The sequence below is a fragment of the Bos indicus x Bos taurus genome, chromosome 6 (genome assembly GCF_003369695.1).
Source record: "Bos indicus x Bos taurus breed Angus x Brahman F1 hybrid chromosome 6, Bos_hybrid_MaternalHap_v2.0, whole genome shotgun sequence".
Taxonomy (NCBI): Eukaryota; Metazoa; Chordata; class Mammalia; order Artiodactyla; family Bovidae; genus Bos; species Bos indicus x Bos taurus.
In genome coordinates, this window is record NC_040081.1 from 12498360 (window position 1) to 12523144 (window position 24785).

General features: G+C 38.2%; 1 protein-coding gene across 42 annotated transcripts in view; it reads right to left on the minus strand.

Moving 5' to 3' along the window:
* ANK2 (ankyrin 2) overlaps positions 1-24785 on the minus strand; it is a 365297-nt gene that overhangs the window by 47213 nt on the left and 293299 nt on the right. For 11 of the 42 annotated variants that reach the window (XM_027543789.1, XM_027543804.1, XM_027543796.1 and 8 more), the window contains 4 exons: positions 21097-21199; positions 20285-20388; positions 5641-5865; positions 2657-2811 (listed from right to left, as the gene is read on the minus strand). In XM_027543789.1, the coding sequence (XP_027399590.1) occupies positions 2657-2811; positions 5641-5865; positions 20285-20388; positions 21097-21199 (587 nt within the window). Of the gene's footprint in view, positions 1-2656; positions 2812-3810; positions 3910-5640; positions 5866-12421; positions 12458-20284; positions 20389-21096; positions 21200-24785 lie in introns of all 42 variants that reach the window. The other 31 variants (XM_027543779.1, XM_027543788.1, XM_027543777.1 and 28 more) reach the window with 7 other exon arrangements.

Genomic DNA, 24785 nt, shown 5'->3' on the forward strand with positions numbered 1-24785 from the left:
TGGGATAATGGACTCTTGATAAATTGCATTAGTGTAGATATGCAGGGCAACACAGTAAATCCAACTGGTTTAAAATTTGAAAATTTGAACTAAGTAGATCACTGAATTTTAAGAGATTATGGAAAGCGATTCATTTTTAGAAAGCATTTTACAATTCTTACAGTCGCATGAACAGCAACTGTGTTTTTCCTGACTCTTGAATATAACTAGATAGCAAAAGTCTGAAGTCCCAGGATCTGATCCTTCATGACTGAAGACTGATACATTGGCAATTACTAGCATATACTTATGAAAGAAGAGGTTTTCACAGAACAAACATAACAAACATAAAAATATACAAATTCGATTCTATTTCAAAATGAGCTTTTTACTTATGTAGAAAGTTATAAGAGTGGGTCCCTATCTAAGGACAACATGGCAGTGTTAATGACAGGTAAATATATCAGAGAGAAATATCCTAAACTCGATGCAAAAGAAATGGTTCCCAGAAGCAGAAGCAGCTAAATACAGCACAGAACAAGCTTTATCGGTAAGAACCCGGATCTTTTCATCTTAATTGGAAAATACTGACCCACACGTCCAGAAGGCATAATTTCCTCTTCTGTGGCCTGTCTTCTTACTAACCCTCAGCAGAACAGGAAGAAACATTAAAGCAGCTGCTGTCAGGCTACACCTTACCATCCATGAGCCACACATGAAGCCACAGTTAGTGGTCCTGGAAGACTGATAAAATCTGGCAAACAGCCGCACAATTGTGTGCCCAGGTCGGTGCAAATTTTGGTATGTTCTTGGCACTTGGGGAAAAAAAAAAAGTGCCTGTTTGTGTAGTCACGTAAAGTGGAACATATCTCTGGTTATCTATCAGGACTGACACCTCATCTCTGCACGGCCTCAGGAGGCCTAAGAAAGAGCACCTCCCTCTCGTCAAACTAAGGTATTTCAACCTGAGGTTAAATGGCCTAAACTGGGATTTGAGATTTACAGAGATTAAAGCCCTAAGGAAAAATACGTTCCTTAACTATATGTGTAAGTGTGCATATGAAATTCAACCGTAGCTACCTCTCTGTTTAAGTGTAAACTGTGAGTGAATTTAATTTTCCTAACTCCTTAATAGAAAGTTGAAAGTATTATTCTAGTGAGAAGTTGCTATATAGCACAGAGAGCCCAGCCTGGTGCTCTGTGATGCTCTAGGGGGATGGGATGGGACAGGGGAGGGAGGCATGAGAGAGAGGTAAAGGACTTCTCAGGCGGCACTAGTGGCAAAGAACCTGCCTGCCAATGCAGGAGATGTAAGAGGTGTGGGTTCAATTCCTGGGTCAGGAAGATTTCCTGGAGAATGAAATGGCAACCCACTCCAGTATTCTTGCCTGGAGAATCCCATGGAGAGAATGAGTTCGGTGGGTTACAGTCCACAGAGTTGCAAAGAGTTAACTAAAGCAACTTAGCACACATAGCATGTGCATAATTATGGCTGATCTGCATTGTTGCATGGCAGAAAACAATGCAACACTGTAAAGCTACTTTCCTCCAACTGAAAAATAAGTTGATGAAAGAAAAAATTATATTGTCCTATAACGTAGTAGTTATGGGTATATGTAAGTTTTCCTGGAGAAAAGTTTAGCACTTTTTATCAGTGTCTTAAATATCTAAATGTTCAGATTAGGCATTTTTGAAAATCATGGATATATTATCCAGTATCTATTCATTTTGTTATGAAACAGTATCTGCTGCTGCTAAGTCGCTTCAGTCGTGTCCAACTCTGCGACCCCATAGACAGCAGCCCACCAGGTTCTCCCGTCCCTGGGATTCTCCAGGCAAGAACACTGGAGTGGGTTGCCATTTCCTTCTCCTATGCATGAAAGTGAAAAGTGAAAGTGAAGTCACTCAGTTGTGTCTGACTCTTAGTGACTCCATGAACTTCAGCCCACCAGGCTCCTCCATCCATGGGATTTTCCAGGCAAGAGTACTGGAGTGGGGTGCCATTGCCTTCTCTGGAAACAGCATCTATTCTATTTCATATTTTAGAAAAGTTTGCATGAAAGATAGAGATGGGCCGTATTTCTTTATTAATCTAAGATATTTACTATTAAAGAATTTCATTTTCCTGAATGCAACAAAAATAAGACTAGGCAAATATACTGTGCACTCCAATGCATCACCATGGTAATATACCAGAACACTCTGTTGTCATTGTTTAGTCACTAAATCATGTCCAACTCTTTTGTAACCCCATGGACTGTAGCCTGCCTGGCTCCTCTGTCCATGGAATTTCCCAGGCAAGAATACTGGAGTGGGTCATTTCCCTCCCCAGGGGACCTTCCCAACCCAGGGATCAAACCCACGTCTCCTGCATTGGCAGATGGATTCTTTACCACTGAGTCACTGGTGCTAAACAAGGGGTCTGGGCAGCTAATGCTCAAAAACCCAGACTTCTTGCTTTGCACCTGCAATAACATGGTATTATTTCCTTCACCACAACCTCATGTTGTGGTGTAGGCAGGCTTACTGTGTAGCCTGTAGGCAGGCTTTACTGTGCAAGCGCCAGGAGAGAAAATTGGATTAGGTAACACACACACATACCCCCTAGGATATAAACAAATGCATCACTATCATGCCTCCACTTCAGAGTTCTTTTAAAACCTTCAATATGGAGTACCTTCATCCATGCCGTTCAGGATTTCATTCAGCTCCTCCTCCGTGTATTCACAGTAATGCTCTTTCCAGCTGTCCCCGTTCTCACTGCGCAGGACCACCAGTTCCCTCTCTTTTCCTCGCAGGGCAGCGAAATGAGGGATCTCCACGATCACAGGCCTGACACAGCAAGGCAGAACATTCAGTGTGGACAGGAGCTAACCACCAGCAAGACAAGCACCTCAACTCTGTCTGTTGCAAAGTGACCTGGAATTCTTCTCTTTCTGGGGACAGGGACAGAGCGGGGCCATCCTCCGGAGCCCTGCAGCTAGCAGACGGTCCCACAGTAGCTAGCACTCCACCTTGGGGGCGCCAATCCTCGGGGCCATGCTGCTACCTTAAGCCAATGATGTCTCCCTGTGAGTGCATGTGGCATTCTGGAACTTCTCCTTTGATCAACGTAAGGATAACACATTTAACCAAAAGAAATGTACATGCACATCTATGAGGTATGCCAATCTCTTAAAACGTTTTCTACAAGGTGCAGAATGACAAAATGGTTTAAGAGGGAAAATGGCTCATACGCTGTGTAATTTCATGTGCCATAAATGAGGAGATGTCAGAAGAGTCAACTGCTTCGGAACTCGAGAGGCATGCACTCAGGACTCTTTCCGTCTATTTCCTCCATTCAAGGAGACATAGGCATGTGCACACAGCGTGGCCCTATGGGAGCGCCTCAGCAGGCGGCCAGGTGTGTCCAATGCCTATTACATTTCAGGATCCAGAACATGCACTACCCTACTGTGTTTCGGTCACATTCACTCTCAAAATCCAGAGAGGCTTTTGATTTTTTTTTTTTCAGTCCAGGTTGCTTTGATACAGACTCCGAATTTATCATAACGACATCGTTAACTAGCACATAGTACAACTAGGCAGATCTCATGCTTTAAACGAAAATGAAGGTCACAGCACTTAAGGGAAAAGATATAAAAACATCACTCAAAAATAAAAGTCACATACCACAAGGGTCAGAAATGGTCCACTAAAGATAGGTTGTACAGAATTTAAATCATAGAGAGGGACATGTCATGGGCACAATGACAAAAAGAGAAATCATATTGCAGAAGAAGGAGAAGAATGGGGGCCCGCAGCCATCAATTTGTTTTAAGTCACTCCTACCCAAGGAATTTGGTTCCAGGAGGCCCCAGCTGAAGGATGCGGCTGACCAAACTTTCTCCCTCATTAAGTGGGGGAGGAGCCGTTGGCAGGTGAAGTTTACTGAGTACATCCAAAGCAGCAGTGAAAGAAAGAACATAGGTAAGCTTCAGGTGTTGTGTTCCACAGAACCCCAGCGTCACCAGCTGATGAACAGAGTGAAGTTTGGTTTCACACTGCGTTTGGTTCTGCCCCCTCCATTGGTCACAAAGAGCAAGAACAAGAGACCCAGAGTGTACAATGGAGGCGCGTGGAAGGAGGGCGCTTGGGGTCGGATCTATTCCTGCTTAGGTTCACCGCCAGGGCATGAGCCAAAAATATAAAATAAAATATGCTCCACAGGAAAGACAAAGCTGTTGGGAATACAATAAAAACTCTGACTCTGTAATGAGGCCAGAAGTTTTCATGGGTATTTCTCAACAGATCTGACAATTATTAAAAAGCCTACAACTATCTGTGCATGAGGAAGGGGAAAGGAGCTGGCACAGAATATGAAAGGAATCACTGGGGAATTATTCCAACCATAATGGAGTTTTCTGATGCAACCCAGAACTTCACAGGCTCCTTCTAAATCTCTGGTCTGTCTGATAGGAGGACATGGGAGGTAGTTTCCATAACTGGGAAATACATACACACACCTTTTCAGGTGTGAACATAATTTGGAACAACCTGTTAATAGTTTGCTCCAAATTACGAGGCTTTAGAACGTTTCCTGAGTTCTAAAGTAAGAAATCCTCTCCCCAGTATGACACTGGCAAAGCAAAAGAGTTCCTAATTAATAGGATTTTCTCCCAGTTTTTTTAGCACAAAGACTTTATATAATAAGACTTAAATACAACCGATTTGTTTCAAAATATTTTGAAACTTGTCCCCCTCCAAAACTTGGTTTTGTCAGTTTTCAGCAGGTACTACCCATTTCTTGGCATATTGAGATACCAGGTAATATAACAGCAGCAGTACAAATAGAAGAAAAGCTTATTTCTGCTCAAAATTGCTAAAATGAGCATGGTAAAAGTCATTCTGGATTTTTGTCCTCTTAATGAAATCTATGCCAAATAAAAAACTGCCAGGATGATTTTTAAGTCATGGTAGCAATTTTGATAACAGAAAAGACAAATCACATAGATTAAATTTTTGTATGTTCTATAAAGAACACTGCTCTCCAAAGCGAAGATGATGATTCTGTTTGTTGTAACTATACAAGACGTCAAGTTTATGTTCAGAACAGACTAGTGCAGTTGACCCTTGAACAACTAGGCAGGTCCATTTGATTTTTTTCAATGGCAAATAGTTCAGAACCACGTGGTCCATCAGCGGTTGTTGGATCCACAGACGCAGCACCTGGGATGTGGAGGAGCCTCTTACAGGCAGAGCCAATCCTCAGGTGTTTGCCAAGTTTTGACTGTGTGGGGGGCAGTCAGAACCTCTAACCCCTGCGTCCTTCAAGGACCAACTGTATTTTTTCTCTACGACTTTCCCACTTAAATCCAGATTAAAAAATACCTACCATCAACCAAAGTATGATTATTCATAGTGGAAGCCTGGCAGCTACTATCACATCCAAAGAGAAAGAGTAATAGTCAACCTGAATGCTTAACCCATTAATGCCTTAAAATAAGAGGCATTTAAGTGCGGTCAAACATTGAGGCATTAGTTTCAATTCTTAAAAAATTTCACAGGGGCCAATCTTCTTTCAAAAGCTTGACGTACCTGTTTCCACTCCATCCTAGTGATTTCATGTAGAGGACACAAGCTCACCAGTGACTAACTGGGAGGTTTATCAGAAACCCTTACCCAAGGAACTGAGCACCAGAAGGTCCAACTTCAATCAGGCGACTGGCCAGGCCCTCTCCTTCCACCATTGGAGGCATTGTTGCCAGTCTATGGCGTTTGACCAGTCGGCAGGTGACTCGTGTTGGGGCGGTACATTTCCGGGGCGGAATAATGATGCGGAGCCCGTTGTGTCTGCATCCTCGCATAGCACCACCTCGGGCATCCACCATAAAACTAACCAGGAAACTAAAAGTTAAAATGGAAGGTTAGATGGTGTTTTGAAATATCGAAGGCAGATAAACAAGCTTTGTCAAGTTAGCTTTTTTTCCCATAACGCTCTGTTCTTAAAACATTTTTTATTTATATGCATAGTGGCCAAAAACATGCCCTTAAAAAGTAATTTTACTTTATACCAGTGCCTTTATTTCAGTTTGGTTGCTGTTTTAATTTTTGTATTTTTTGATCTGTTACTAAAGAACAGTTCTGCTCCTAATTTGACAATGGTGATATTAAACATGAACTTGTAAATTAAACATACATCCAATTGACTTAGAAAGTGGAATGAAATTACATAAAGAATATGAGTCTCCTTTTGTTATAAATGCAGAGGCATTTGCTTCCTGCTATATGCGTCCTGAAAAATCCATAGTTTGAAATAATATAAAGATAGAGCAGAGAGGAAAGACTAAATTGTAGCTTTTCTAAGTTAACTCAACTTGACTTTTAAAAATTACATCATGTCCAGATCATTTCAGCATAATTCTACAACTTAAAAAAAATTCAAAGGCTTTCTCTCAAGACCAAACCCATGTACATGCATCCTGCTCCAACACTGTCATACCCAGGATGCAGGTTTTTAACTGATTACATTCTAAAAAAGAGGAAAACCAAAATAATCAAATGCTTTTTTTTTTTAAATCAAATGCTTTGGAAAGAGCCCATTTACCGATTCAAAGGTGCTTTTTCACTTCTTAAGTAGAAATATCTCTTCTATACCATTTTAATTGATAGGAGAGAAAGAAAACAAGATTATCAATCCCCTCTGCTCTGGGTTTTGAGGGGGAAATCCTGGGCTCATGCTAATGGAAGACATCTGGGCATCGTGATTTTCCCCAAATTATAATAAATTAAACATGGAAAATCACAGCTAGTAATTCAGAAATGTAAAGGCATCTCTTCTTTTGCTTCTTTTTTGCCAACCTAATTGTTCATGAATAAGGGAGTAATGATCCAAGGTGATTTGGCTTGTTTACTTTTTTAACTGTACCAAGAGAAAGGGTTTGTCTCAACTCTGAAGTTGGTTCCTTCAGGATGTTTCTGCAGCTTAGTGTGAGTTTGTCTCACTAGGTTAGTGTAAAACTCAAAGTCTGGGAGGCACTTACTTTGTCAAGGAGGAAAAATTAAACCAGGCAATCTGATGGTCGTGTACATATACACAAAGACACACACAAATAATGTGCACACCCTACTGTCTTTCCCAATTCTCCTTGCATTTGCAAGAATTTTATACCAAAACAGAAAGAGGAAAGCAACACACAGGTGTCGTAAGATCTACTGATAGCTTAACCAGCACAGAACTATACCAGATTCATCACACTCAGATATTACATCCATGACAAACATGTAAAACATTTGAAAGGTATTTCATTAAAGTAAGTTATGGGATAGAAACACAATATATTTGTGTTATTTTTAAATAAGTGAAGGAAAAATACCTTAGCATCCTCTTCATAGCAGAACACAGACCTCATTAAGCATGCTATTGAACAGAACCCTGCTGCTAGTAATACAGACGTCTGTGAAGGAGCCCAGAGTGCCTATCTGAAGCAGGTCACGCAGAATGAGACCAGGAGAGGAGGTCTCACACTTCTTTCCCCATGCAGGAGCCAGTCTAGACCTACCGGTTTAAACCCCATCCTCTCAGCTTTTAGTACGGGGCACACACTGGGGAGTATAAGCAGCAGGTCAGTTCTGAAGTGTGGATGTTTCTGGTCTTTATCAAAATACAGCGAGAAAATGTTGGCTGCTTTTCGTATTACTAGTGTTTAAGCAGGAATTCTTAAATTATTTCCTATTTGCTTTTTAAAATGCACTATTGCTCAAAAAGAATGAAAGAACTGGTAAAACGTCTAGATGACTATAAAGGTTTCTTTCCCATTTTATTAATTTCATTTGACTATGATATCCCAGGGACAGGGGAGCCTGGTGGGCTGCCGTCTCTAGGGTCACAAAGAGTGGGACACGACTGAAGCGACTTAGCCGCAACAGCAGCATGATATTTATGTTGATGTTTATAAAAACTAGAAAAAAATGACTGAAGTTTCAACAGGTGCTATTTCAAACTCAATGCTGTATTTCTGACTTTCTCTACTTTCTTTGATTTCTTTTTCATCTTTTGATTACTAGCACCATTGCTGAAGAATAGGGACTCAAAAAAGTAAGGAATTATTATAATACATCTGATTAATATCATCAATATCCAATACTATCTATTTTTTGAAAGCATCCAGGGTGTTTCCCCATTCATGGTACATGCTATTATATTTTCACTATATTTATTCCAGTAATGGTTTACAGCCTATATATTCCATTTAGAATATCTTGTAGCGGTGCATTCTGTAAGGAGTGAATTGAAGTAGCTATATACTTGGCTGTAACAATGTCTAAGCACCTACATGTTTGATTACTTTCTCTGATTTCTATGTTACTGACTTTCTTTTAAAATTCTCTTTTGTTCTCCTTTACCCCATAATTTCCATGCTGCTAGGAACTTAGCAAGGATACAGAAAGTAAAGACATAGCCCAGATGTCTTCCATTGCTGCCGAGGATGCTCACAGTCTAAGCCCCAAATGTCACATGACGATTTCACTTCCTCGGAATCGCTTACTCTCCTGGTCAAGGAGGAAGGAACTAGACCACACTCAGGTCCATATCAGTGTCACAATGGCAGTGACCTTGTGCTCCGTATTTCTTCCTGTGTCCCAAGTGCCTAGTGCTATGTGAATGGGGCACACAGTAGGCAGTTAATAAGTAACTGCTTAATAGTGAATGAATGGAAGAGTGAAAAGGGTAAGTTGTGAGAAGCTGTATATATTTGTTTCTAATTGAGAAGAAGGCTAAAGTAGAAGGTTATTTAATTCTTTGATTCCTGGACAACCAATCCAGTCAGACCTCACTCAAATTACTACACTCAGACATTTCAGTTCATAAAATAGCTTTAGTTGAGAAGGACTGCCTTCAATATTAAATATTCCTCTACAGGCATTTCCCTGCTTGAAAATGAGAGAGTGAATATATTCAATTACCTTGATAGAGGATTAGTAGAAAATGAAAGTAAGCAAAAAGCCAAGAGTTTGGATACACCAAAGTAATGATTTTGTTAGAAGTGAAAACTGTATGAAGAAAGACCAAAGACTGGGAAGTAAAAGGACTTAAAGACTGGAGCTGCAGTAGATAAATTTAACTATATATGTCTTGGTGTCATCATAGATCTAGAAAATTATATTTAAGTATCGCACCAGAACAGCAAGCAAATTTGAAAAATTAAAGTGGCAATGTGTCTAATTCAGAGAAAACTTCCAACAAAAACAAGCTTTTGTGTCTTTATGAAATAACTAAAGGAAGTGCACTAGCCTAATAAAAAACAACAAGCTCTACTGAGAGAATTATTAGACGAGAGAGGGAGAGAGAGATGAAGGAAGAGAGGGGCAGGCAGGCAGAGAAGAAAGTAAATCAGAAGGATATCAAGAAAGAAACAAAAGGATGGGAAGTCATGAAAGAGCTAAATATTGATAGTCAAAATGAATAAAAATGTTTACAAATTTAGTTAGAAAATACTCTAAGCAAATCAGACTCAAATAGATGCTGCTTAACAGTGAATGATGGAAGAGTGAAAAGGGTAAGTTGTGAGAAGCTGTATATATTTATTTCTAATTGAAAAGAAGGCTAAAGTAGAAAGTTGTTTAATTCTTTGGTCCCTGGACAACCAGGGACCAAACACCAGTCAGACCTCATTAAAGTAAACAACTAATTAAAAAGCTGACTATGCAGAATCATATGTAAAAGTCTTTTCTTCAACTAAAAGAGAATAAGAGAAATAATTATGCAACTTTTTTTTCTAGGTACTGATGAGAAGTCTTTTGATAAAAGTCAACATGCTAATCAGTTAATCCTAATAGTTTATAATATAAAATTGGCTTAGCATTTGAATATTGTCATCAAAAATACCAGGATATCCAAAGGTGTTACTACCTGGATGTGTGTGTGAGTCATTCAGTTATGTCCAACTCTGTGTGCCACGCTCCTTTCTGTCCATGGGATTTCCCACTGGAGTGGGTTGCCGTTTCCTTCTCCAGGGGACCTTCCCAACCCAGGGATCGAACCCACATCACCTGTATTGGCAGGCGGGTTGTTAACCACTGAGCCACCAGCGAAGCTTAGGTAACAGATTAGTGGATAGTTATTTTGTGATGTATAACAATTTCAAAAAGCAGATTGTAAGAGATCATTATTTTTTTTTTGTATCACAGGAAAAAGTGAAAGGTTAGGGTGAATCATGAGAGAAATTAGTTCACATACCAGATTTGATTAAGTAAATTTGATTTTCTCATATTTTCAGGAGATTAAAAATGGGACAAGATAACCCTAACCCTAACATTGGGAGATGAAAAGAACTAAAGTAAAATGTATTGATAAATGGATTGAAGTTCAGTTTCACTGTTTGTGAGCTGTGACTGAAGCCTCATTTGTCAATGGGGGATAATCCTATCACCACTTAAGGGTAGAGCAAGAATTAAATCATTGTGGGTCAAGCAGATAGAATTCAATAAATGCATATAATTTTATATATTTTGAATGTCTTAAAATTAGCATATTAAAAATTAAACAGAGTAACTAACATTTATTAAATATCTACAATGAACCTAGAACTTTGCTAAAGTAGTTTAATACGGAGTTTTGATTAGTTTATGAACTATACTAAAGAAGAGGTAAAAAACACTATTATTACAGAGCACAAGATAATTCAACAAGTTTTACATTCTTTCCTGGCTCCAGCTTGGATCTATCACGAGATCTAACCCTGTGTTGAATTACTGCTCTAACCTCGGGCAAGGCATTTAACATCTTTAGGTTTCAGTTTTCTCATCCCCAAAATGAGAGACTTTGATTAAACTCAAACTCTAATGTGGCATTCTGGTATTAAAATTCTAACTAGGTTAGGCAACCTACTGGAATGTTCCATTTCAGAAGTTCTGGAAGCATTTCTATTTGAAAAACAAACTGCTATTCCTCCACGAAATATATACTATTTTTGCTGTATGGCTAAAACAATCAGGAGTAGTTTTGCAGAAAATGTATACACATACTCCACTGAACATTGACTTCAGACTGTACAGACAAAAAAACATCACATAACATACTTGGTTTTAATTGTTTATCTTACTCTTCAAAGGAAATTCAGCAGTCATGCAAAGTAGAAATCCTTATTGAAGTTTTCTAAATTGTGAGATATAGTGTTATCACAATTTAAAAGGAATAAAAGCAAAAGCAATCCACCATTATTATGCAGATGACTTGCCTAGGAATTTGTAGTTGATTAGCTAGACAGATACATGCTTCAGAGGAGGCAGCAGAAAACAGTGATTCTGGTCTTTTGAGGACTATATCCTCCACCCCAAAAGTTATGAATCCTTAGGTTTACGTTTAATTCATCCAGGATCATGGGGGTAAGGATGGGGGGGAGATTGCAGCATTCAGAGTTAGTTACTGAGTGAAAATAGGAAAAAAAATCTGTCATCAGGGTGCTTCAGTGATCTACACATACATAGCAAGAGGGCCTTAAATTAAATCTGATTTCTGGGTAACTGTGACAAAACCATACCGTGAGCTCCCTGTCCTCTATAATTTTCTTAATTTCTTCCCAATCTTCCAAATTCCATCAACTGAAAAACTGATGAAAAACAGCTTTGAAATAAAATGCCTCAAACCTGTTAACATCACCAAAAATGTATTTATCACTATGTTCATGTATAGACACAAAATATTTAGTGGGTATTGCAGAAAAAGTAAAAAAATGGATATAAATGTGTAAAAATTGAAAATTGCCTGATTGTAGACAATCTTCAGTATCCTGATCTTGATGGATGACTATATAATAAAAATACTATAACCAGTAGTCTGATAAGAACTTTTAAAAATAACTTTATCAAAATAACATAGAATCAAAATAACATAGAATCATAGATATTTTTAGAACACTGGAATCATTCTATAGTACAATTTCCAAAATATCAAAAGTTGCACTTAAAGCACTACTAGCAAGCAAGTGCACTATTAATAAACTTTCAGCCTTTGGTTCCCCTAGACTATAGCTTTAAAAAACTGCTAAGTGACACTTAAAATCATAACCTTTACTATAACTTGAAAATAGCTTAACCAATTTGCATAATTGCTGGGAATAACATCTTTCAGCTCTATGTAGCCCTTTTTCTCTCAAATGAAGCAGAGACACGGAGACTTATGATGAAGACGGCCATGAGGTCTACATTCATTTTAGCATACCCCCACTTATTTCCAACAAAATAACAAATACCCGCTTTCCCTGTACCATAATGGGGAGTTCAGTAATGGTCATGACGTGGAGGCAATAAATCATTCTCCCTCATGTGCTCCCTCTCTTGCTCTCTCTGGCTAGGTATGGTCACACTAAAGCATCCCGAGGCAAGGTACAGGGAGAAGGACGTGGAGAAAGGGGAAGAGGGGAGGCAACATGTTCAGAGAAGGAATTATGCGGAAGTTCACCTGCTGTTGTCACGATCAAGACATGGAGAGGTGCGGCTGCAACAGAATAGATACTTTAGCACAGAGAAGGAATGGATCAAGTGAAATATAAAGAAGGAAATCAGAAGTGACTTTCAAATGAAATATTTATATACCAATACCGTATTCACTGAAAAAAAAAAAAAAGGATGGAAATACAAATGAGATACAGCTCTCTGAAAAGGCTGAGAGAAGACCCAGATATGGGGGCTATGGAGTAACTCCCAGGTTAGGGAACTGGGATATAAAACCAATGGAGAGGGATTTGTGGCCTTATTCAACACTGGCGTATGTGGGTACTCAAAGTCTAAATATCCAAGAAGCTACACAACATCAAGGGGCAGTTTAATGAAAGATAAAAAGTCTTTCATTTGATAGACATAGTTTTGCCTCCATAGCTTTTCACTCACACTTTTAGTATTTTCAAAATAGTGGTAATGCCCTTTGGGCTGCTACATAAGAAATGCAAACAGAAAAGGCGCAATTTAAAAATTGGCTCCAATGACAAACAGCAGCATAAACTATAAGGCAGAGTAGGTAACACTAATTACCTACTATAGGTAACAAAAACTATGTGAACGAAGTCTTGGTGCTTTTCCAAGACTTCCATTCCCTGTCTTCCTCACTGGTCACACTGTTTGACCTCGCTCTAAGTCCTGTCGTTCATTCCTCTTCTACTTGAGGCTGCTCTTCCTCAAAACGCTCCGTACCTTTTCAGAGAGTCCACTTGGGTTTTCGGCACCTGATGATTTACAGATAAGTGTATACTCTGGACCAGAAACCTAACTTGACGAAACAGTTGTTTCACTACTTATGAAACAATTTTCTTCACCCCAAAGAATTTACCTTCATGCACCATTAAAAAAAAAAGTGTTTGAAATACATGAACAACTAAATTAACTGCCACAGGTACTTAGATAAATATTGATGTCGTCAAATGAAAAACATCTTTAATTTCTATGAATTTCAAATATCAACTTCCACTATTTGGGCTAACATCTTTACATTTTTTTTAAAATAGACTATATTTTTTAGAGTAGTTTTAGGTTCACAGCAAAACCATCTTCAACATGTTTTCATGAAAAAGAAGTCCTATAAAAGATTACTTTCCTATTGACTTCTAGTTACTATGTCTTATATACGACGTCATGAACTGACATTTATTTGTTGGCACTTGGCTGACATTAAAAAACTATAACATTAAAGACTTTTGAAATAATACTTAAAATGAGTCACAAAACTAGCTATTGATAGGAATTTGTGGCTTACATCTGTTGATTCATTATGCACTTATGAAATGGGGAAGAAATGTAAAATTTAAGCTCTTGTCAAAGCTTGCACTGGATGTGATCACGGTTAGGATACTGGAAATAATAATCACACTGTGAATCAGTAAGGCAACTTCTTTAAGAACAACAACAAAAATATTACAGTCAGCCTTTCTTTTGCTAGATACTGGCTGTATGTATTGGTCAGAACAGATTTTTTAATCACCGTGACCTATTCTCCTATTGTGATGAACACTAGTCATTGGAAACAGTAGAAATAAAAGAAAATAATGGTGCTTATTGGTAGAAGTTGTGTCTTCCATTAATCTAAAATCTCATCTAATCTAATAGATCATTATCCACAAAATTAGTGACATATGCATATAAAAGCTAACTTTATTATCTCCTCTATCAAAAATTATTTTTTTTCTTACAATTTGGGCAGGCTTTGAAGTGACTTAGAATTCACCTAATTATTTTAAGATAAACTCAGCTCCTTGTAAATTACATAAAAACTATTACTCAGGAACCTGATATATAATGAATAAAATTATAAGAAGTCATTTTTATATGATACATTATGAATACTATGTATATTAATATCACAGTAGCTTTCAAATACCATCACGTTCAGAAATACTGAATTTTTAGTGTAAGTATCCATTCCACTGGAGTCATCTTTTGCAGTGTTCATTCAAATACTATGGTAGAAACACAACTTTACGATAGATTACCTGATAAAAAATAAGTCAAACACTGCCATTATGAATTATACCACATTGGTTATTCCCATTTAGAGAATCCGGAATACTTTTGTTTCACTAACTGGAAATTTGCTAAAGATGTGTGTGTGGATTGTATAAATATTAATGGCTAAAATCTATTGAGTACTTATTCTTTCTAGGCAAAATGCTAACTACTTAAGAAGCACCTAATCCTTAAGTCCCCCCTACGGAGCCTATAACATAACATTCATCTTATAGATAAATAAACGAAAGCACTTTACACAACTTGCCCAGTGTCACATATTGAATGTCAGGGCCAGGATCTGAATTCTGTTTGGTATGATTCCAAAGCACACTCTTAACCATCATGTTATTGCTCTTTCTTTCTTTTTTTTTTTTTTTTTTATGACTGAGTAATATTCCATTGTGTATATGTACCACAACATTTTTATTCATTCATCTGTCTATGGATATCTAGGTTGCTTCCACTTCCTGGCTACTGTAAATAGCTATCCATTGATTTTTAATGCTCCCTTTGTCATATTCCAAGAGCTTCTTTTGAGAATTTCTCTTTCTAGGTTATTAATTCTGTTCCATTGACATATGCTTCTCTTGCTGCATTAATACTAAAAGGAATGCTTAAATATAGAAAGACATGTCCTCTTTTATTCTTCACATTCTTCCTAATTTTCTTGTACCTTCATGACTGTTTATTTTTACACAACATTTTAAAGCTCATCTTTAAGCTCCTCAAACATGGTGGGGAATTTTATTTCAAACACACTGAATTTGCCAATTAATTTTTGAGATTTTCACCTTTGTAAGAACAGGTTTTCCAGTATATGAGCACACTGAATCTACAGATCCTTATTTATATTCCACAGTAAGGTTTTATACATATTTCTATACAAATCTAATGCATTTTTAATTAGACTTATTACTAGACATTGACTTGGTTTTGTTCCTTTGTTAATGTTTTCTTTTAAAAATCATTTTTTCTATATAAATTGTCTAGATATTTGCTGCTATTGGATTTTTTTTTTTGACAGCTTTAATTTTTCAGCACTTTATTTTTTTTTTTGATAAATTTAACGCCTTTTATTGCCATACCTCATTTTACTGTGCTTTGCTTTAGTGAGCTTTATAGATACATGTTTTTTTTTTTTTTCCTTGTTAATTTTCTGTTTAGTTGATCTATCCATAAGTGTGAGTGGGGTATTAAAGTCTCCCACTATTATTGTGTTATTGTTAATTTCTCCTTTCATACTTGTTAGGATTTGTCTTACATACTGCGGTGCTCCCATGTTGGGTGGATATGTATTTATAATTGTTATATCTTCTTCTTGGATTGATCCTTTGATCATTATGTAGTGACCTTCTTTGTCTCTTTTCACAGCCTTTGTTTTAAAGTCTATTTTATCTGATACGAGTATTGTGACTCCTGCTTTCTTTTGGTCCCAATTTGCATGGAAAATCTTTTTCCAGCCCTTCACTTTCAGTCTGTATGTGTCCCCTGTTTTGAGGTGGGTCTCTTGTAGACAACATATGTAGGGGTCTTGTTTTTGTATCCATTCAGCCAGTCTTTGTCTTTTGGTTGGGGCATTCAACCCATTTACGTTTAAGGTAATTACTGATAAGTATGATCCCGTTGCCATTTACTTTATTGTTTTGGGTTCGAGTTTATACACTGTTTTTGTGTTTCCTGTCTAGAGAATATCCTTTAGTATTTGTTGGAGAGCTGGTTTGGTGGTGTTGAATTCTCTCAGCTTTTTCTTGTCTGAAAAGCTTTTGATTTCTCCTTCATACTTGAATGAGATCCTTGCTGGGTACAATAATCTGGGCTGTAGGTTATTTTCTTTCATCATTTTAAGTATGTCTTGCCATTCCCTCCTGGCTTGAAGAGTTTCTATTGAAAGATCAGCTGTTATCCTTATGGGAATTCCCTTGTGTGTTATTTGTTGTTTTTCCCTTGCTGCTTTTAATATTTGTTCTTTGTGTTTGATCTTTGTTAATTTGATTAATATGTGTCTTGGGGTGTTTCTCCTTGGGTTTATCCTGTTTGGGACTCTCTGGGTTTCTTGGACTTGGGTGATTATTTCCTTCCCCATTTTAGGGAAGTTTTCAACTATTATCTCCTCAAGTATTTTCTCATGGTCTTTCTTTTTGTCTTCTTCTTCTGGAACCCCTATGATTCGAATGTTGTAGCGTTTAATATTGTCCTGGAGGTCTCTGAGATTGTCCTCATTTCTTTTAATTCGTTTTTCTTTTATCCTCTCTGATTCATTTATTTCTACCATTCTATCTTCTAATTCATTAATCCTATCTTCTGCCTCTGTTATTCTACTATTTGTTGGCTCCAGAGTGTTTTTAATTTCATTTATTGCCTTATTCATTATATATTGACTCTTTTTTATTTCTTCTAGGTCCTTATTAAACCTTTCTTGCATCTTCTCAATCCTTGTCTCCAGGCTATTTATCTGTGATTCCATTTTAATTTCAAGATTTTGGATCAATTTCACTATCATTATTTGGAATTCTTTATCAGGTAGATTCCCTATCTCTTCCTCTTTTGTTTGGTTTGGTGGGCATTTATCCTGTTCCTTTATCTGCTGGGTATTCCTCTGTCTCTTCATCTTGTTTAAATTGCTGAGTTTGGGAGTCCTTTCTGTATTCTGGCAGTTTGTGGAGTTCTCTTTATTGTGGCGTTTCCCCGCTGTGTGTGGGTATGTAGAGGTGGCTTGTCAAGGTTACCTGGTTAGGGAAGCTTGTGTCGGTGTTCTGGTGGATGGAGCTGTATTTCTTCTCTTTGTTCAGTCGCGCTATGGGGAGGGAGGGAGGGATGCTGCAAACAAATGACACTGGCGTGCGCTCGCAGTGCCTCAGCCACACTGGGTCTGCCCCCGCTCACAGCGCGTGTAGCCTCCCTGCCCACACTGCTCAGGCTCTAGGTTGTTCCGCCGGGAACAATCCGAGGCTGGGCCTGGGTTGCATGCACCTCCCAGGTCCAAGCCGCTCAGGTTCAGGCACTCAGGTAGTCCTCAGAGGCGCAGACTCAGTTGGGGCTGCGTTTTGTGCTCTTCCCAGGTCCGAGCAGCTCAGGTGATGAGGTGTTTGGTGAGCGCCAATGCTGCGACTTATCGCCTCCCCGCCACTTGGTTATCTGGGTGTAAAACCGGCGCACCTTCTCAGGCAGATGTTGACCGTCCAGACCCCCAATAAGTTTTAGTTAGCAAAGAAGCCAGTTTTATAGATAATGTCTCTCTGGGGCTGCGATTGCCCCCTTCCGGCTCTAACTGCCTGTCACCGGAGGGGGAAGGTTTGCAGCCGGCTACCTCTGTTTAGTCCTTTGTTCCGTGCGCGGGCTGGCGGTGTCTTAGGTTAGGGCTGGCTTTTCGCATGGTAGATATCCCACAGTCTGGTTTGCTAGCCCAAATTATTTCGCTCAGATAGTGCTCAGGGTATTCAGGCCAGATTCTTACTCTCAGCGATGCAGCCCGCGCCGCGCCTCCCTGCCCAGCCCCCGCTTGCTAATGGCGGATGCAGGCGTCTGCGCTGCTTCTCCGCTGGAGGAGTTACCGTAGGGCTCGCAATCTGCGAGTTTTAATTGTTTATTTATTTTTTCTCCCTGTTATGTTGTCCTCTGTGCTTCCAAAGCTCGGCACGGATTCGGCAGTGAGAAGGTTTCCTGGTGTTTGGAAACTTCTCTCTTTTTAAGACTCCCTTCCCGGGACGGAACTCCGTCCCTCCCTCTTTTGTCTCTTTTATTGTCTTTAATATTTTTTCCTACCTCCTTTTGAGGAGTTGGGTTGCTTTTCTGGGTGCCTGATGTCCTCTGCCGGCATTCAGAAGTTGTTTTGTGGAATTTACTCGACGTTTAAATGCTCTTTTGATAAATTTGTGGGGGAGAAAGTGTTTTCCCCGTCCTACTCCTCCGCCATCTTGGCGCCTTCCCCCCATGTTATTGCTCTTTCGTAGACTGTCTTCCAAATTCAAATAACAACCCTCAGCAAGCTTCTTAAAGGTACTGGCTAAGGCTTACTCATCTGTTTTCCTTAGTGCCTGGCACAAACTTTGGTGCGCTGCAGAATTCAACAGTGTGTGAAGAGAGAATACTGAAGTAAATGGAAAGGATAAAAAGATATTTGAGGTAACTAGTCATATGTTAATTACCTAAGTCAAACTTATAGTCGAAGCTTTATTAGGCAATGGTGTTCCTTTCTAATCGCCTACATAAAACAAATATATTTGACAACTGGTGCTTGTAGAAAATACCAATGGCAAGGCCCCAGCAACAGAGACTGTAATAGAACTGGTTTCAGTTGGGGCCTGGGCATCAATATTTTTAAAGCTCCCAAGTGATTCCCATGTACAGCCAGAGTTGAGGATCAGAGTCAGTGACCATGTTTCATAGTAAAAAAAAAATAAGGATCTTTAAAATCTTGGTCTGCAATAAGACAAATTTTCTCTGTCACATTTTGCTTAAAGTAATCTTGTCACTTTGTAGGCTGGACATGGACTTCAAATACTAGATTATGGTTTCTAAATTCTGACCTATTATCCATCAACACTCTAGGCCCAAGGTTTTTTTCTTATTATTGTTGTTGAAAAATTTAGTATGTGATGTTATGCTTTTTGAACCACATATAGCTGTCAGATTTTAATTATCTCATTTTATACTTAAAATAAGTAAATTTGAATGAGGTTTAATTGGTTTTTATTCCCCTGAATAACACTTGCACTAAGAACTAGCTTTTACTTATTTAACATAGAAGAGTATTATGATTATTTTCAATATCTATGTAACTAATTTTATATCTATGTAACTAGTTTTAAGAGCCTTTAACAGAAGATCAGATTAAGAAGTCCCAAATTTTAAACTACAGTATCTTAGAATGCTTTCCTGAAAGGAGAATATTTTAGAATAATAAAAACAATAAAGGATCCATCACTCAAAATCATTCTGTGGATAATGGATAAGGAGTTTGGGATAATAATTTAAATCAAAATATTACATTTAGTTAGATAAAATATGAGCAGGGTTTAAAAAGTAATTAAAGAAAAACATTTTTAAAGTTTATTCATAATTATGGAATTACTATACAACTTGAAACCATTAAAATGTAAGGAAAAGACCAATTGTAAAGAGTATTACAATTTAAAACCCCTTAAGGAATTTATATTACAAATAATTGAATTCTTCTAACTTAAGAACATCTTTAAGGATATTTAAAATCATTAACTCAAAGTCCTACTTTTTAATAAGCTAATATAAATAGGCAGAATTTCTTAAGTAGTGGCATATATATTACCTGAATGACTTTAAAACGATAATTGAGAACCTAACTGGTTGCACTCAAATCTCCCTTTTTAATATATTTTTACTTCAAGCACCATGTGAACTCCTCTATATATCTGTATGACTCAGACTCCTGTAAACATTATTTTAGATGCATTAATACGCAAGGAAAGGCATTTATTAAACTAGTCAATCTTAGTAAGCAGAACTTTCAAAAGCAAATGATCTTGCCCCTCTTTTCAAGGTATCTTAAAGACAAAAATATGAACAATAAGGAGGCCACAGGTATACTCTGGTTAGTTAACAAGCTATTTGACGCAGTTCTATGCGTTATTTTAAAACAATGGTCAGTTCTTCTATGCGGAATTCAACCCTTTTTGCTGGTCTGTTTGTGTGGAGAGACTCCATGGCGGATAAAGCAGATAAAGCATGACCTTTTTAAAAAAGGTCACTTCCCCTGTAAGCTAGCCATCAGCTAAAGCTACTGGACAAAGCTGTTATTTTCACTCATCTCTTTTTACCTCTTGATCTGGATACACAATATTGATTTACTCACCCTGAATGAATAGGGCTGGAAGAAAGAGCCACGTTGTCCAAGTTCTCAGTGCCCCAGCTTAGACGATAAGAATTCCTTTCTGCCTCCTTGGCTAGAGTTGTCACCTAAACACAAAGAACACTGGATTTAATACGAAAGACTTCTTTCAATTAAATTAAAATATAATGAACTTCAATAATTGGAATCACAGGAAAGTGGTATTACATGGAAAAACATTCATTTAAAAATATGATATGAGACTAAGGCATTTAAAAATATATCTTTATAATGCATTCCAATTTAAATTACATTACTGATGTAGGGTTACACTTGAGTAGTTGTCTATGAAAATCATTGGTTTCATTTACTTCCTTATATATAGTCAAACTGATAAAACCATATCTAAAATTAAGTTCATAACAAATTCTACACCTTTTCTCATAGAAAACAATTTTAAATATTGAGAGATATATTTTAACCTGTACCTTTTATCTTATACTTTAAAATGCATCCAACCTTACATTTTCCTTTAACAGAGATTTCACGAAGAAATTGAGTTTTATATATAATCTTCACAGAAGAATCCAGTATAGCTTAAGACACAAGTAGTATATTATTTTAGAAAAACTCTGCTCATTGAGAAATGCAGCAAACTTTCTTTATGCTTTTGAAAAACTTGTAAATCTCTTATGCTAGGCTTATTGACTGAATTAAGACAGTTTTTTGTTTTTTTTTTTTTTAGGTTAAAAAATCTTCTTCCAGACCTAGCCAACATCAGATAACGTTAAAAAGACCTCCAGAAAACAGAAACGCAAAGGCAAAAAGTCACATACCTGGTGACTGGGGATCACAACTGCGTCGTCGATCATGGCACTGTCCCTCAGGTACGAGGCATGGCTCAGGGTGTGAGACCTGTCGGAACTGAAGGATCGAAGGCTGGTAGGTTGGCAGGAGGTCATGGTGATATACCAACAGCAGTAGTAGGGTTGGGAGGATGGAATGATGAGCCGAGCAGGAGAGTGAAAAAAGCGTGCTATTAGCTAACAGTGCAACTTCCAGGGGGACATAAATCGCAACCGTGGAAGAAGGAAACCCAGGTCTCTGTGTTGCCACACCTCTCTGTCCAGCAACTAAACTAACACATCTTTTGACTGGTTCCTACCACTCAATGGCCAGGGCACAAGGGAATCCAGAAGATAAAATTTGATACTCCTAACCTGATTCATTTTCTTCCCAGAAATGTTTTAAACCAGCAACTGTAGCTTACTGCTAGTATAAGAAATTCACACAGAAAGTAATCCCAGGATAGACTGCTTAAATCTGTGTTAAATGTAAATCTCCCTGCAGCTAGAAAAAATATTAGTAGAAGACAGCCCTCGGAGAGAATGAAACGAAAGCACAGGTTTCATTTTCACTCATTTTCCTCTCTCTCCACACCTCTTTCTCCTCCTCTCCAGCTGTGAATGACTGAGTGTTGGTGCACACCCCTGGAAGCGACAGAGTGAGATGAATGGGGGCCAGATGCATGCTTCCTGTGGAAGTGCTGTTTCTCCTGTTTGTCTCTGGTGTTTCCAATAAAGGGATTTCAAAGGACAGCACCATTCCCTGTGCATGTCCTGTGTGTGGTGAGTGAGGCACCAAAGAACGCTGGTCGCTGTGGCAATGAGATGCAAGAGCACAAAAAACCGTTTCTAACAACACACGCGCACACACACATCTGCCAGCGTGAAAATGAATTGCCAGCGGACACTGACCAAAACTGAGGCTTGGCTTCACAATGGGATTTAGGCTTTGATAAGCAATGCTTTACATTTTTGGCAAATCTGAATTTCAAAGTTCTGAATTACATACTCATATGTAATGGGTGAGACTCGATATTTGCATAGATGCAATTCGGAGAAGGCAATGGCACCGCACTCCAGTACTCTTGCCTGGAAAATCCCATGGATGGAGGAGCCTGGTGGGCTGCAGTCCATGGGGTTGCTAAGAGTCGGACACGACTGAGTGACTTCACTTTCACTTCTCACTTTCATGCATTGGAGAAGGAAATGGCAACCCACTCCAGTGTTCTTGCCTGGAGAATCCCAGGGATGGGGGAGCCTGGTGGGCTACCATCTATGGGGTTGCACAGAGTCGGACACGACTGAAGCGACTTAGCAGCAATTTGCTTACTTCCTAGTCAATTTGTACAATCAAATGACAAACACATTGGTATCTTAAATAAACTATATTTTATACATGTTAGCCCAAGAATTAAAGATCTGTATTCAGAATACTCTCGCCCAAAGCCCACAAGGGAAAATAAAGAGATAGGCAAACTTTCAGCTTATTTATGGAAGCAAGATTTCATTTACTTTCAGCTAGTAGGTATTTGACCAGTGAAGCGCTATAGAATTATGGACTAAACATCAATTTAGCAGATCTATTAGTAGAAACTATTTTCTTTTGCAAATATACCTAAGTTTGTAAGCCATATATTGTCATCTTTGAGAGGTGTCAACATCTCCAACTATCTTTGAGGAAATTATCACTTGGTAGATAATTTATAGTAATTTGGGGCCTTCTCCTATTTTGCTGTAGGATCTATGCCCCAAAGTAAATGCTGAATATTAGACGGTAAGTGTAATTGATGTATTAAAATTCATGTATTAAAAAAGTTAAATTATCTGATCCTATGTTTTTACACCTATATAAGTCTGTGTGTTTATAATACAATTAAATCTAAATAGAATTTGTCAATACACTATTTTATGCTCTACAGGCTTTTGGGGAAGATAGAGGCTCCTGACACGGCCATGGCAGGAGGAGCCTGGATGCCAAGCAAACAATTCACAGGGGTTTTAGTTCTGGCACCTGGAAGCAGCTTATACTATAGTTATTTTTACAGCTGTGCAGCTAGATTTTGATGGTGCACTTCATAAATAGGCTACTGTGACGAACCCTGGCCTGACTTTGAAATTGAGGATAGGAAGGGGATTAAACTATTGGGAACAGGGGTCTTTAATCTCAGCAAAAGCTTGTCTCAACTGGTGGACTGAGTATTTTTTTTTTTTCCTGCTTTAAACTACAAAGATAGCTAAAGATTCACTTGTATGTGTTTTGTACCAGGCAGCACTAGGTTAACAGCTCTTCAATTCTATTCTCCTTTATTTTCTTTTGAATTGAACCAAGAAGGGAAAAACAGAGAGGTCAACCTCTTGAAATGATATGTTGTCTATGGGCTCATCATCTTCCCCCATCAAGATCTACTGGGTTTAGATGTATTAATTACATAGTCTCTATGCTCAGCTTTGAAATTCATAGATCCAGACGGTGACTTGATACATTTAAAAGTGCTAGATTTATATTAATGAACAGCACAAAAGGACCAACAGGCACTGGAGTACAAGAACAAAAATGCCTGCTCATAACGGCAAGTAGAGACTCCATCACTATGTAACTTTACCCTTAAATGCAGCCATGGAATGGTAGAAACACAGGTCTCAAAGGCAAAATAGATATTTAGCTTGGATGGGAAAAAACTGAATGGATAAAAAAAAAAAGGTGCCTCAGTTAAGACCCAGTGACGTGGCTGCCACCACTGTCGAAGTGTAAACTTGTAAAAGGGCAGCCAGGTCTCAACTGCCACTCTCAGGGAGGCCCCATATCTGAGTGGGGGTGTGTCTGCTTTAGGAATGAGGTATTTAAGGGCTCCTTTGGGTGTGAATGGAAAGAGGTATTAATGAGGTTTTTAAGAGTTCCTTGGAGCGCGAATTTAAAGCCACATCCTGTAATCACTGTATCAGTAATAACGGTGGATTACTGATATCCATCGACCTAATACCTGGGTCTACTTTTCAACTGGTTTTGAACCAAGAGGAGAAAAGGGATGTTGGTGTTATTTTTTGTCTTTCCTAGAGTCCAAACACCAAAGAAACACAGAGGGAGAAGATAGGAAAGAAGGAGACAATATGATTACAAAAAGGAGATTAGGGTAGGGAGAAAAAGATATTAGGATCTACAGAGAGTGAGGGAAGTTAGAGAGACAGAGTGAAGAGAATGAGTAAGTTAAAACCATATGTCTGAATATCTCTACCCTCTGATTTTATTTTAGCTCTCTCTGTTTACTGCCTTCTAAAATGCTAATTGGTATTTAATCAATGTTTATAGTTCTAATTGCTCTTTTTTCTATGATATCAAAGAATCTACTTAAATGAAATGAAGTGAGAATATTCCAAGAGTAAGGAAATTCTTCTCTAGTTCAAGTCTCTGGATCAGAAAGTGTTTTTAAAACACTGCAAGTAAATTCAAATATTTTGCAACAGAATTGCCACTTTTAAAAAATTAGGTCAGAGGTGGTGCTGTTCAGTTAAATTTGCAATAAAATATCTATAGAAGTGTAAATTTTTACATGCTGTTCAGCTAAGGGATGAGCCAAAAGTTTTTTTTTATAATCTTAAATTTATACTTTTTCACCATGATACAGCTGCTTTATGGACACATATTAGGTGGTATCAAAGTTTGCAATTTCACTGAAAAGTGC